Source organism: Stegostoma tigrinum, chromosome 21 (genome assembly GCF_030684315.1).
Source record: "Stegostoma tigrinum isolate sSteTig4 chromosome 21, sSteTig4.hap1, whole genome shotgun sequence".
Taxonomy (NCBI): Eukaryota; Metazoa; Chordata; class Chondrichthyes; order Orectolobiformes; family Stegostomatidae; genus Stegostoma; species Stegostoma tigrinum.
Window position 1 is genome coordinate 14,240,864 of NC_081374.1, and position 12,694 is coordinate 14,253,557.

At 41.8% G+C, this 12,694-nt stretch overlaps 1 protein-coding gene across 3 annotated transcripts in view; it reads left to right on the forward strand.

Moving 5' to 3' along the window:
• LOC125462833 (prickle-like protein 1) overlaps window positions 1-12,694 on the forward strand; it is a 169,352-nt gene that overhangs the window by 117,662 nt on the left and 38,996 nt on the right. For 2 of the 3 annotated variants that reach the window (XM_048553256.2, XM_048553254.2), the window contains exon 2: window positions 9,047-9,219. In XM_048553256.2, coding sequence (XP_048409213.1) covers window positions 9,070-9,219 — 150 coding nt within the window. In that variant the 5' untranslated portion in view covers window positions 9,047-9,069. Of the gene's footprint in view, window positions 1-2,875; window positions 3,058-9,046; window positions 9,220-12,694 lie in introns of all 3 variants that reach the window. The other variant, XM_048553255.2, reaches the window with a different exon arrangement.

Here is a 12,694-nt window from a genome sequence, read left to right on the forward strand (position 1 = left end):
ACACAAATTTTCTTTCAAACACATGTACAGTACTGAGGGAGTGCCGCACTATCAGAGGAGCCAGCATCTGGATGAGATATTGTACTGAGGCCCAGTCTGCTCTCTCAGATGGATATAACAATCCCACGGGCACAATTCAAAGAAAACCAGGGAGATTTTCCCCAGAGTCTTGGCCAATATTCATCCTTACATCAAAATCACAAAATGAATGATCTCTGATTACTATCACATTATTGTTTGGGAGAGCTTGCTGCATGTAAATTGGCTACCATATTTCCTACATCACAACATTAACTACATTTCAAAAGTAATATGTTATAAAGTGCATTGTTGCAGTGATCATAAAAGGCACTATATAAATGCAAGCCTTTTCTTTTACCTTAATTAATTCCTTTTGAGGTCTGATCTCGCATCTGTGAAAATGTGAGGTTATGCACTTTCCAAGGAAGAATACAGGAGCTGAATATTGTATCAAAGGAGAAAAACACAGCACAGAGGGATAAATCACAAAAATCTGGCATACAGAATCAGCAGGAAATAAGGAAGGCGAATGGAATTTTGGTCTTTATTTCAAAGGGAATGAAACACAAAAATAGGCAGGTCTTGCTAAAACCGTACAAGTCACCGGTGAGACGACAGTTAGAATACAGTGAGAAGTTTCGGACCCCTGACCTGCAGAAAGATATACTGACATTGGAGAAAGTCCAGAGAGGTTCACTTGGCTGATCCAAGGTACACTCCAGTTTCCTCACACACTACACAGATGTGCAGGCTAGGTGGATTGGCCATGATAAATTGCCCCATATTGTCCAGGGATGTGTAGATTAGGTGGGTTATAGGGGGATGGGTCTGGGTGGGATGCTCTGAGGGTCAGTGTGGGTGTGTTGGGCCAAAGGGCCTGTTCCCACACTGTAGGCGTTCTATGAACTATGGAGGGACTGTCTTATGAGGTAATGTTGAGTAGGTTGGGCCTGTATCCACTGGAATTTAGAAGAATGAGAAGAGACCTTATTGAAACTCACAAGATCTTTGGGGGCTTGACAGAGTACATGTGCAAACATTGTTTCACATTGCGGGAGAGTTTGGGATCAGAAGAACATAATCTCAGAAAGCGATCTAAAGTGATCTAAAGCAAAAGAAGCAAGAGTAAATTAAGGAAACAGGTTTTGCTCAGCTAGTAGTTAGGGTGTGGAATGCACTGTTTGGAAGGGATATTAGTTCATCATAATGTATCCCTGGCTGGGGATCTTGAACAAAGAACACAATAAAGGCTAGACCTGAGATTGAAGAGGAAATTCTTCACTCAGGCAGGAGACAATCTTTAGAATTCCCTACCTCAGATGGCTATGGGGGCTGTTACTAGCAACATTCAAGACATAGATCAATAGATGGTTACACATCAAAGACTTGAAGGGATATGGCGTTGGTGCAAGAAAATGGTGCTGAGGTTGAATTTTGGCCATGATCTAGTTGAAAGGTTTCATGGCAGAATGTCCGTGCTTCTACTTCTTATGTTTCCTTATCAGGCAAGGAAGGGAGAACATTGAGGACAGCGCAGGTGTTAAGCAAGCCTGTGGCAGTGTTATTCTGATGTCAATGTGCTTTCCATAGGCATGTTTCAAACACAAATTAAGGACAAGCAGAATGGCACAGCAAGAGTGTACTGGGCCCATAACCCAGATGTCGATGGATCAAAACCATCCTCTGCTATATGTTACATGCAAAGGTCACGTACAGCAGTGTTCTTCTGTAACAGCTTTCTGTTCTGCGCCCTGAAACACAGTGGATCAGTGGTTAGCACTGCTGCCTCTCAGCTCCAGGGACCCAGTTCAATTCCACCCTCAAGTGACTGTGTAAAGTTTGCACATTCTCCCCATGTCACTGTCGGTTGCTGCCTGGTTCTCCAATTTCCTCCCACAGTCCAAAGATGAGCAGGTTAGGTGGATTGGCCATGGGATATGTGGGGGGATAGGTCTGGGTGGGATGCTCTTTCCAAATGACCTGCTTCCATAGTGTAGGGGTTCTATGGTTCAATGACTATTCAAAATGGGCACATTGCAGAACCCCTTGAAGGATTAACTGTGCAAACACATCTGTGGTGTGGTGCAGCACTGACTGACTAGGAAGCTATGCAGGTTTGAGTCTTCCATTTCCATTGAGTTACCTCGTTTTTGATGTCAAGTGTAACAATTGATCTCAATCTCAGTGGAGAAAAGAATAAGGTTCATGATGACCATTCCTTTCCCAACTCCTTGATCAAACAGCCTGCCATCTCTCACCGTCCTTAGGAAACTGTGCGGAAAGAGTTAGCTGAAATTTTAAAACTATTGTCTTTTCTCTAATGCTATTATTCTGGCCTGGTTATGATACTTCTTAATTTCTTTTTACTTTTTAAAATTAATTGTGGTTCCTGGAGAATGCCGGCATTAATTGCCCAACTCTAACTGACCTTGAGAAGTTGGCAGTGGGCTGTTTCCTTGAACTGCTGCAGTCCACATGGGGTGAGAACATCCACTGTGTTGTTAGGGAGGGAGTTCCAGAATTTTGACCCAGCGAGAGAGAACAATCCCTGCTGCAATGTACACAAAGAAATTCCACCAGGGAACCATCCTAATGTAATGTCATTCAAAGTATTTTTGAAGACAGGTTAAATATTGTATAACAAAATTCATATAGCGCCAATCATTAGTGGTCTTTGAACTGATATATTTTAAACAATAGTCAGGCTTTAGGAAGACACAGTAAGTTAATGCTAATGGGAAGTGAGGTCCACACTTGGATCGTAATGTCAAATCAATGCTCAGCTCCTGTAAAAATTGATATTAAATGAGGACAAAATCAAACATGGCTAAGATGCCCCTCCTCACCTCCTCAGGTTGAATGACTTGTCAACATTACCAACTTAGCTACTGTATGAAGAACACAAAATACCGGAGGCTTGCTGGCGAACGATGGGGAGATTTTCTGCCATTGGTGCTTGCAAGATGGAACTTGCTGTGACCAGGGCATTTCTCAAAATGAGGATTTATCCATTAAATGAATATCCAAGTTGTTGAGGTGAGGAAAAAAGAGATGAAGCTGGAGGGTCAAAAAATACACTTCGATTGGCAATAATTGTGAACGAGATTAACATCCAGTTTGTTTTGTTCTGGCCTTATATTATGGTGCACCACTATCATGAAGATTTCTGTTATCATTAGATGAGAGAGATGGTTATATTGAACAAACTACTACCAATGAATGTAGTGATTCGCCATATGTCAGCATTGACAGTGCATGTTAGTTCAGCTTCTTACAAACTCCAAAGTTAGTTCATTAGCAAGCACTATTCAAATAAAACAAAGAGGCAAATTGATAGATGCAACAAGGGATATTAGATTTACTTAGAATTCTTTGCAGCAGAACATTTAAATTAAAACTTGTTCCTCATGGCAGTGAGAGACACAGCCCCGTGTGAGGAGAACGAGCTCTCGTGGGGAAAGCCTAGCATGAGGGAGAATGAGCCCTTATGGGTAGAGCCCAGTGTGAGGGAGAATGAATCCTCGTGGGGAGCGTGGGCCCTGTGTGAGGGAAGTGTGTCCTTGTGTGGGGGAGAACAGGCCCTCGTGGGGAGAACAGGCCCTCGTGGGGAGTGTGGGTCCAGTGATTGATTGATTTATTGTCACGGGTACCAAAGTACAGTGAAAAGCTTTGTTTATGAGCAAGACAGTAGACTATAACAGTCAAGCTCAAAAAGACTTTGACAGAGGCAAACAGATTACATTACATAGGGTGTGCACTAGGTGCGATCATGTTAGCAAGATCAGCATTATTTGAGAGTAGAGAATCCATTCATCAATCTAATAATGGCCAGGAAGAAGCTGTTCCTGAACCTGCTCACGTGCGTGTTCAAGCTTCTGTACTTACTGCCTAATGGGACAGGTTGTAGGAGGTCATTACTGTAGTGCAATGGGTCTTTGATGATGTTAACAGCCTTTCTGTGGCAGCAAGCTGTGTAAATAGAGTCCATGGATAGAAGGTTGGCTTCTGCGATGGTCTGGGCTGAGCACACCACCTTCTGTTTCTTACAGTCCTTGACAGAGCAGTTGCTGTACCAGGCCGTTATACACTGGATGGTATGTTTTCAGTGATGCATCAGTAGAAGTTGGTGAGGGACCTTATGACACACCAAATTTCCTGAGCCGTCTGAGGAAAAAGTGATGTTGTTGTGCCGCCTTGACTGTTGCATCTACGTGGGAAGCCCAGGACAGGTTGTCAGGTGTTGGGGACAGCGAGCCCTCTCGGGGCTGTGCAGAGGAGAATGAGCTCTTGTGATTGGGTGCAGGGGTGAGCGAGCCCTTATGGGGAGAGTAGGCCCCATGCAGGGGTGAGCGAGCTATCGTGGGTAAAGCCCAGACTGGAGCGACTGCAGGCCCATGGCTACAGAAAAACTACAATGTTGAACTTTTAACTTATTTTTTTATTTTTCTATTTTGTACAGAAGATTTTGTAGCTAAAATGGTACCAGGAATGGCGACTATACACACTTTTCACTGTACTCCTGTATTTCTGTACATGAGTACACGCAACAATAAGCCTAATTCTAATTCTGATTCTTCTGAAGAGTTGCTGTAATTTAAAACTCATGGGGTTAATTATTTTCCGTTTTCGATATACTGTCACAGCCCTGATTATGCACACCAGCGTGTGCAGACTGAATACCCCAACAGCTGTCAGCCACTGACCTCTGTGGAATGACAGACTCTGTAAAAGCTTTCATTTTTGTCTGCTCTCTTGAGTGTCATGTAAACATTTTGTAATCAGAAACTATGCATTTACATAACTCTCTGAAAGTAACAGACCTTTCTGTACTTGACCTTTCAACTGACCAGAATATTATATACCAGTCCTTTTAGTACATTATGCATTGATGCTCGTTTTATTTGGGGCTTACAGAGTTACATACTACCTCCTAATAAACAGAATGTTCAAATCTGTCTTCTGCAGCACAATGCAAAACTGACCTGTTACCAGGGTCAACACCACGACCTGACACCCAGACACCAGGCTCTTAGAGTATGAAGACCAATATCCAAATGGATCTTCTTTTGGATTATGCTGGGAATGTGAAAGGTCAATGGATGGCGAAGGTTCACTCTGAGACCAAGTACAGAGTTAGGGCTTCATTCTAATCAGCACACAGCTGCCTTCAGTGTTCACAATATTTTAAAACAGGAGAAAATAGCTGGATGCAATTGGAATCAGGCCAAAGATCTAATTTGTTCCACTTCCTTCAGCATTTGATAGATCCATAATGATAACAGTTCTGTAACTCAACTGTAGGGTGTGTGTGGCAGGTTTAGGGGAGCCACGAGTGCATGAAAGAAAGGAGAAATGTAAATGCACATATAATTTATCTCTTCTCTTAGCAACTTGGAAAGGGCACTGCAGTGTGAAATGGCTGAGCTGTCCTTTCCAAAACTAAAAGGACACTATAGGATTTTCCTTGTCTTAAATGCAGAAGCAGAGAGAAGAAGTATCAGAAAATGGAGATTTCGTTCCAGAATGGACATATTGGTTTAATTAAATCACCAGTTTCTCTCCCGCAGTAAAGTACAAATGCGGCATTCAATATGGTCCCTGCCCCACAGGGAGTAGAGGGGTCAAAGATTTCCAGTTGCCACTTTCACTCTGACACAATCAAGAAACTTTTTTTTAAAAGAACTAAAAATCCAGTCAGCCGTGACTCAGTTGGCATCACCCTTACCCCTGTATCACAAGATTCTGGCTTCAGGTCCTATTTTAGGGGCTGAGCATAGAAATTTTGGACCCTTACTTGAGGAGGAATATAGTTGCATTGAAGACAGTTCAGAGGAGATTCATTAGATTGATTCCAGAAATATCTAATGAAGAGAGATCTCGAGCAGTTTAGGCCCATACTGTCTGGAGCTTAGAACAACAGCAGGTCTAATTGAGGTAAACATGATGCTAAAGGGGATTGACAAAGTAGGCAGAGATGATGTTTCCTCATGTGGGACAATCAAGAAGGAGGGATCATAGTTTTAGGATAAGGAATGACAGATTTAAAACCGAGGTGAAGAGAACTTATTCTCTCCGAGGGTGGGATTCACCAGCTCAGTGCACAGTGGATGCTGTGATGTTGAATAAGTTTAAGAAGGAAACAAACAGATTTTAAATCAGAAATGGGTTAAAAGTTAATGGAGAGCTGGCAGGAAGAGTAGGGTTAAGGCCGAGGTGAGATTAGCCATGATCGTGTTAAATAGTGGAGCAAGCTCGTGGGGAATAAATTCCCAATCCTGTCCCTTGTTCTCATGTTCTAAATCCTGGATGATACTTCAGTGTAGTGCTAATGACGGAATGCTGCACTATTGAAGGTCCCATCTTTCAGGTGTGGTGTTAAACTGGGGACCCATTTGCCTGTTTAGTAGATGTGATAGATCCCATGGCATTGTTTTAAAGTAGAGGGAACTATCTTGGGTGTCCTCCTAATACTTACCCTTCTAGCAGCATCACAGAAACAAGATTATGTGACCATTATCACCTTGCCACTTGTTGGAGCTTGCTGTGAACACCCTACAACAATCAATTGAACCTTTCTAACTGATTAAAGATTTAACAGCATCTTAGGTTTGTTTAATACGTCCTCATCGGTGGTGTGATCCTTTGATCTTTTACTTATGAATTCTGTGTCCGATGCCACCTCTCTAACACTCGGAGAAAGAACTTATGTTTTCAATTAAACCTGTTGGACTATGACCTGGTGTCATGTGATTTCTGACTCTTCCTATAATGCAACAGTGAATATACTTCACACGTACTTCACCGGCTATTAAGTGCTCTGGGACTCAGTCATAAGTGCCCGATAAATGAAAGCTCTGCTTTCCTGTCACTATTAAATCTGAGTAAGTGTGAGTTCTGAGGAAGGGTCACCAGACCCGAAACGTTAACTCTGTTTTCTCCTTCACAGATGCTGCCAGACCTGCTCAGCATTTCCAGCAACTGTTTTTGTTCCTGTGTGTGTGTGTGTGTGTGTGTGTGTGCTTGTGCGCATTTGATGAGGACTAGATCAGGCCATGTTGGAAACAACCTGTTGACATGCACCATTGAAGCATGCACACGCATAAAGTGAGGTAGGAGAATTGCTGGCAGTTGCAATGGAGCTAGGACAGAACACCAGGATGTGGCAGCATGGATGTTTCTTTTAAAAAGCAGCAATACCAAAGGCACTGTTCAATCTGTGCACCCTTTTGGTTGCAAACTCCCCCCATCACAGATGCAAATATTTTATATTGAAATAAAACATGCAATTTCCTGTGTTTGCTAATTTTAAGAACAATGAACATGAATAATTATCACTTACTTTATTTGTGTATATTATGGAACGTCCTAAATTGCTACCATTACAACATTCAGGTCTCATGAACCAAAGGCAATAAAGATGCCTTCCCCTAGGCTGTGGCTTTGTCCTGCACCCAGCTCCCAGCTGTAGAATGTGAGCTTCATGGGGTTTGTGTGATTTCACTGTGATTGACAGGCAGCCTATAACTTGCCAAATTATACAACTGTCCATTTCTTTTTAAAGATACAGGCTGACATGTTTGGCAAAAAGATTATTTTTAAACAAATATCATCTGTGGCAAAGCGCAGCTTGAAATGCTTCACCACTGCAATCCATAAACTGAACCCTAGACCTGGCTGGCTTACTATCCTGTTTCTACAATGAGAGCACCTTCACTATCAGACAGCTGGAACTTTATTGCAATCGTCATGAAATGCATGTTAGGATGCCTACTTCTTGGATGATGATTTTAACCTCCGAGGTTGTTCAAGCATTCAGAAGTCTTGAACACATCTCTCCCCGCACCTTAATGGTTTCAGCAGATTTCTCGCCCAGTCATTAATTCTGACAGCTGTGCTTCTGTGAATAAGTATCGAGACTGTTGTGAATCTTTACAGCTTACTTTGCCGGTCATGGATATTTTTCCTTTCTTGACCCAAGAGAAAAGTAAATCAAATGTAATAATGTTCAGAGGCGACACCATTTATTATTTACTTCCCTGACCACCTCGGACAAATGACTTCAAATCCTGGTAACATTTATTTTATATATATCAGGAAGGTACCACTGACCATCGGCACCCACAAATTACACAATCAGTGCAGATGAAGGTCATTTGACACATTTTTATTCTCCTATCTTTAAATTAAAGTTCCACTCTAAGCATTAATTGTCTTTTTTTCGGATGAATGAACTTCCTGGCCCTAGCACTAAATTTGCCTTTCATTATCCCGAGTCCCTGACAGCATGTGACCTGTTTTTTCGCTTCTCCTCAAAAAACAAACAATAGTACAGCACAAGAGCAGGCCCTTCGGCCCACCAAGCCAGTGCCAACACGTGGCGCCTTTCTAAACTAAAGAACCTTCTGCCTCTATGCAGTCCGTATTCCCTGCCGATTCATGTGTCTATCAAGATGCCTCTTAAATCTTGCTATTGTGATCACCTCCAACACCTCCTCTGGCAGTGCATTCTAGGCAGTTACCATATCCTCAGTGTAAAAATCCTAACCTCTCACATCTCCTTTAAATATTTCCCCTTTTACCTTAAACCTAATAATTGATATTTATACCATGGAAAAAAAATTCCAACAATCCATACTGCCCACGCTTATATCATTCTGTAAAACCTCTGTCGGGTTGGCCCTCAGACTCCAAAGTCCAAGTGAAATCTCTCCTGGAGGTCTGGATTTAGGCTCATGAGAATGTCGTACTCTGCATACTATGCCCAAGAATATGTAATAGTGAATATTGGCAAATCATCAAGAGAAGAAGATTGGGGTGTCATAACTAGACTCCCACTCAGCATTCAGCAGCCTTGTCCAACCACACCAACAAAAAAACATGTTTTAGCATCATGCCCCATGACTATGCGCTGTTTGACTACAAACTTAGAGAAGAGATTACTATATTACATTACTTTGGATCTCATATTTGGATCTTTATCGTCTATAAACACAATATGGTATATCTATCTAATTTATTCTTTCAGGTTGATAGAACAAAAATCTGAAGATGTCTGTGCTAGACACCAGGACTTCAGAGAATAAGAAGGTTACCAACAAGATGATTTTTGACTTCCAACAAAATGCACCATCAGACAATGACTCTGGCTGCGCCCTGGAAGAGTATGCATGGGTTCCCCCTGGACTCAAACCCGAGCAGGTCAGTAGAACTTGTCCACCAGTTACTCAGGGAAACAAGCTTCATCTGGTCTCATTAATTCAAGTCAAATTTTGCTGAAGAAAATTCAAATGTTGTCATGAATTGATGTTATTGAAATAGCAAAGACTGGTATCTGGTCTGATTTTCGAAAATAATTCAAATTAAGCAGCGTTGAATTTAGTGGAGTAAGCATTAAATGCATAAAATTGTAGTTACAGCTAATTCCTAGAGATTTAATTGGCATGCTTTTAGAATAGTTTGATATTTCTATCATGCTAATTTTTGCCTTAATAATTTGACTACACGGGAAAACCTATGTCATGTTTTATTAACACTATTTATGAACATGCAAACTAGGAACAAAGGGCCCTTGAACCAGCAATGCCATTCAATAAGATTATGGCTGACCTGATTTTAACCTCAACTCTACATTCCTGAACAGCCCCAATAATCTTTCATCCCATGATATTCACAAATCTATCTACCTATGCTTTAAAAATATTTAAAGATTCAGCTTTCACTGCCTTTTGAGGAAGGGGATTTCAAAGATTCATAACGCTAAAAGAAAAGAAAAGCTGGTTAAACATTACTGATAAGCAGCAAGTAACATTGACGCTACACAAATGACCATTAACTTCAGGAAGGAGTTTAACACTTAACTGTTTCTGTTCAATGGCATTTCCATCAGCAAACGGAGGAGGCAGTGGCCTGCTGGTATTATCGCTGGACTGTTAAAACAGAGACCCAAATAATGTCTGGGGACCCAGCTTCAAATCCCACCATCACAGATAGTGGAATTTGAATCCAATAAATATCTGGAATTAAGGGTCATCGATACCTGATCTGGTCTACATGTGACTCCAACCCACAGCAATGTGGTTGACTCTTAAATGCCCTCTGGACAATAGGGATGGGTAATAAATACTGCCTAGTCAGCAACACCCTCATCCTGTGAGTGAATTTAAAAAAGCAACACATCTAGAGAATTTCTATTGATCAGAACAGTCCACATAAATACCACAAGATCAGATCCAAAATTCTGATGCTAGATATTGTCCTCATGACACCCCGTAGCTGGTCAACATTTACAGGAAAATATGGATAAGATAAATTCCAGGGGATAAGCCTGAAAATGTATATTAAACAGTGTGCATGGAGATAGCGGAGGAGGCTTCTATGTAACCGAATTTCCCTCCAAATCGTAAACATCCAAAGTGAAAACACAGTAAAGCAATAAATATGAAAAAGAATCTCTTTATTATTAAAGTTAATCACACCTGACTTTGCAAAAGGCATTGAAAAATGTCAGGAGTTAGTTTTGGAAATGCTCAGTGATCTTCCTCTGATTATCTTTGGGTAAGTGTTGTCAACACAACCAACCATGTTTACCATGCTGCAGTGTGAAGTCCCAGAGATTCTCTTTGGCCTTCCGTTTGGGAAACAAGAGGACCAGCAGCCAGGCTTTCATCAGTTCATCTGAAAGTTTGGGTCATCGGCTTGGCTGATAAAGGCACTGCATTTACAATTGCCTCAGTTCTGTTGCTGAACAGTGTGTTTGTGTGGTGTTTGGTGGCAAGACAGTCAACATAACACTTCTGAGGCCGGTAATGTTGAGGGGTGGTGGGGTGCACAGGGAGTTGTCTGTAATAATGATAACCTTCCTTTTCTTACATTGGGATATTTTGCCCACTTCCCTGAACCCTGCCTCAAAAGTGTTTGAAGTGGTTTTGATAGCTTGAAAATGTGGATCATTTCTTGATATTTGCAAGGGAAAATGGCTTCCTGGAATTTCCTATCACAAGAAGCAGCATCTTTTCAGTGCTATTCCTGTTGGTGCAGACTTAAGCAATGACGTATTTTGCTCCAATTTCTACCTTTACGCATTTTATCTTTGAACACTAAAGACTGGCCCCACAAATGACTGTAAAACAGTCCAGTTTCATCCATGTCAATAATGTCTCTCACTGCATATGAATTCAGGATGTGGCTGAGACTATCTTGGAGCCAATCATCTGTCACTGTTGCTGTAATTACTACACCCTCACCGCTTAATGTCGCAGGAGATGGTGACTTGTCTTCATTTGAATCTGTCTAAACTCTGCGGATGAAATCGACATGGATTAGCCTCTCTGCCAGGGTACCTCCCCAATCCTGAAGGGCTGGACTGGAAATGGGACATTCTCTGCTCAAACTGCCTTAAACCACATTAGCGGAGCTGCATAAGCAGCTCTATTCATCCTCCTCCTTGCTGGAGAGAATGCCTGCCTGTTGAATTGTTTCATGTTGGTCTCTTTGTGGTTCAAACAGGTCATAAACTCAACGGCAGAGTTTCCCAACCTTTTGCAATATCTGCCTAACTCTTTGTGCCAAGGTTTTACACTTGCACATTCTTTCCAATTGTAACATGACACTTGTAACCTTCTAAGATAATAAAATGTGAGGCTGGATGAACACAGCAGGCCAAGCAGCATCTCAGGACCACATTGGTTTAGGCATACTTGCAGTATTTGGACATTCTTTACAAATGTAGAACTCAATATCAAATAATGTCTTGTGCACAGCTGTATGATTTTGGTGTCCTATGTGGATTACCCATACTGATTGATTGGCACAGCCAAATGTCAAGTTTACACAAGGTCAATTCAGTAGCCAGTGTTCAATTTCAGCTTATCCCAGGGATCATTCTACTGGATTTGATACTGTGCAGGTGAGAATGGCTAATTCTACGACACACCCAGAGTTTCATTTCATCCAAATTTGAATCATTGCAACTTCATGCGACAAGGCAGTAGTTACCATCCTGACAGAGTACTTACCACTTACCTGAATCAGTGCTGGTTCAAGAATTATATAATCTATACTACATCCCAGTGTAAACATCTAACCCTCTCATTGCCAGCATGGTGGCTACAGTATGTAGCATCAGTAAGATACAATGCAGCAACAATGGCAGACATTCTTTGTCAGCAACTCCCAAATCCAAGTCCTTCAACACCTAGGAATGAAGGACAGCAGACACATGAGCTCAGCAACACCTCCAGGTTTATCCCAAGGTCCACAACTCCCTGACCTGGATAACAATGACTGTTCCTTTCTGCACTGTGGGAGAACCTTCACCACACAGTCTACACCAGTAAGACAATATGGCTCACCGCCACGAGCTCAGACCCAAAATACTATTAAACCATAACTCTGTCTCATTACAATTACACCGACACAAGACACAGCTCCTATTAATTTTCTTAAATCAAAATGGTCTTACATGTCCAATGTTGGAGCTACTCATCCTTTAATAAAAGCCTTCATTTCATCTGTACTGGCTCAAAAACTTGGAAGTCTCTCCCAACAGCTTTGAGGGAGCTCCTTCAGTACAGGGTCTGCAGCTCCTCAAGGAGGCTCAGCACCAACTTTTCATGGAAACTCCAGATGCCCAATAAATGTGAGTCTCACCAGAGGCACTATTGACCAATACTGA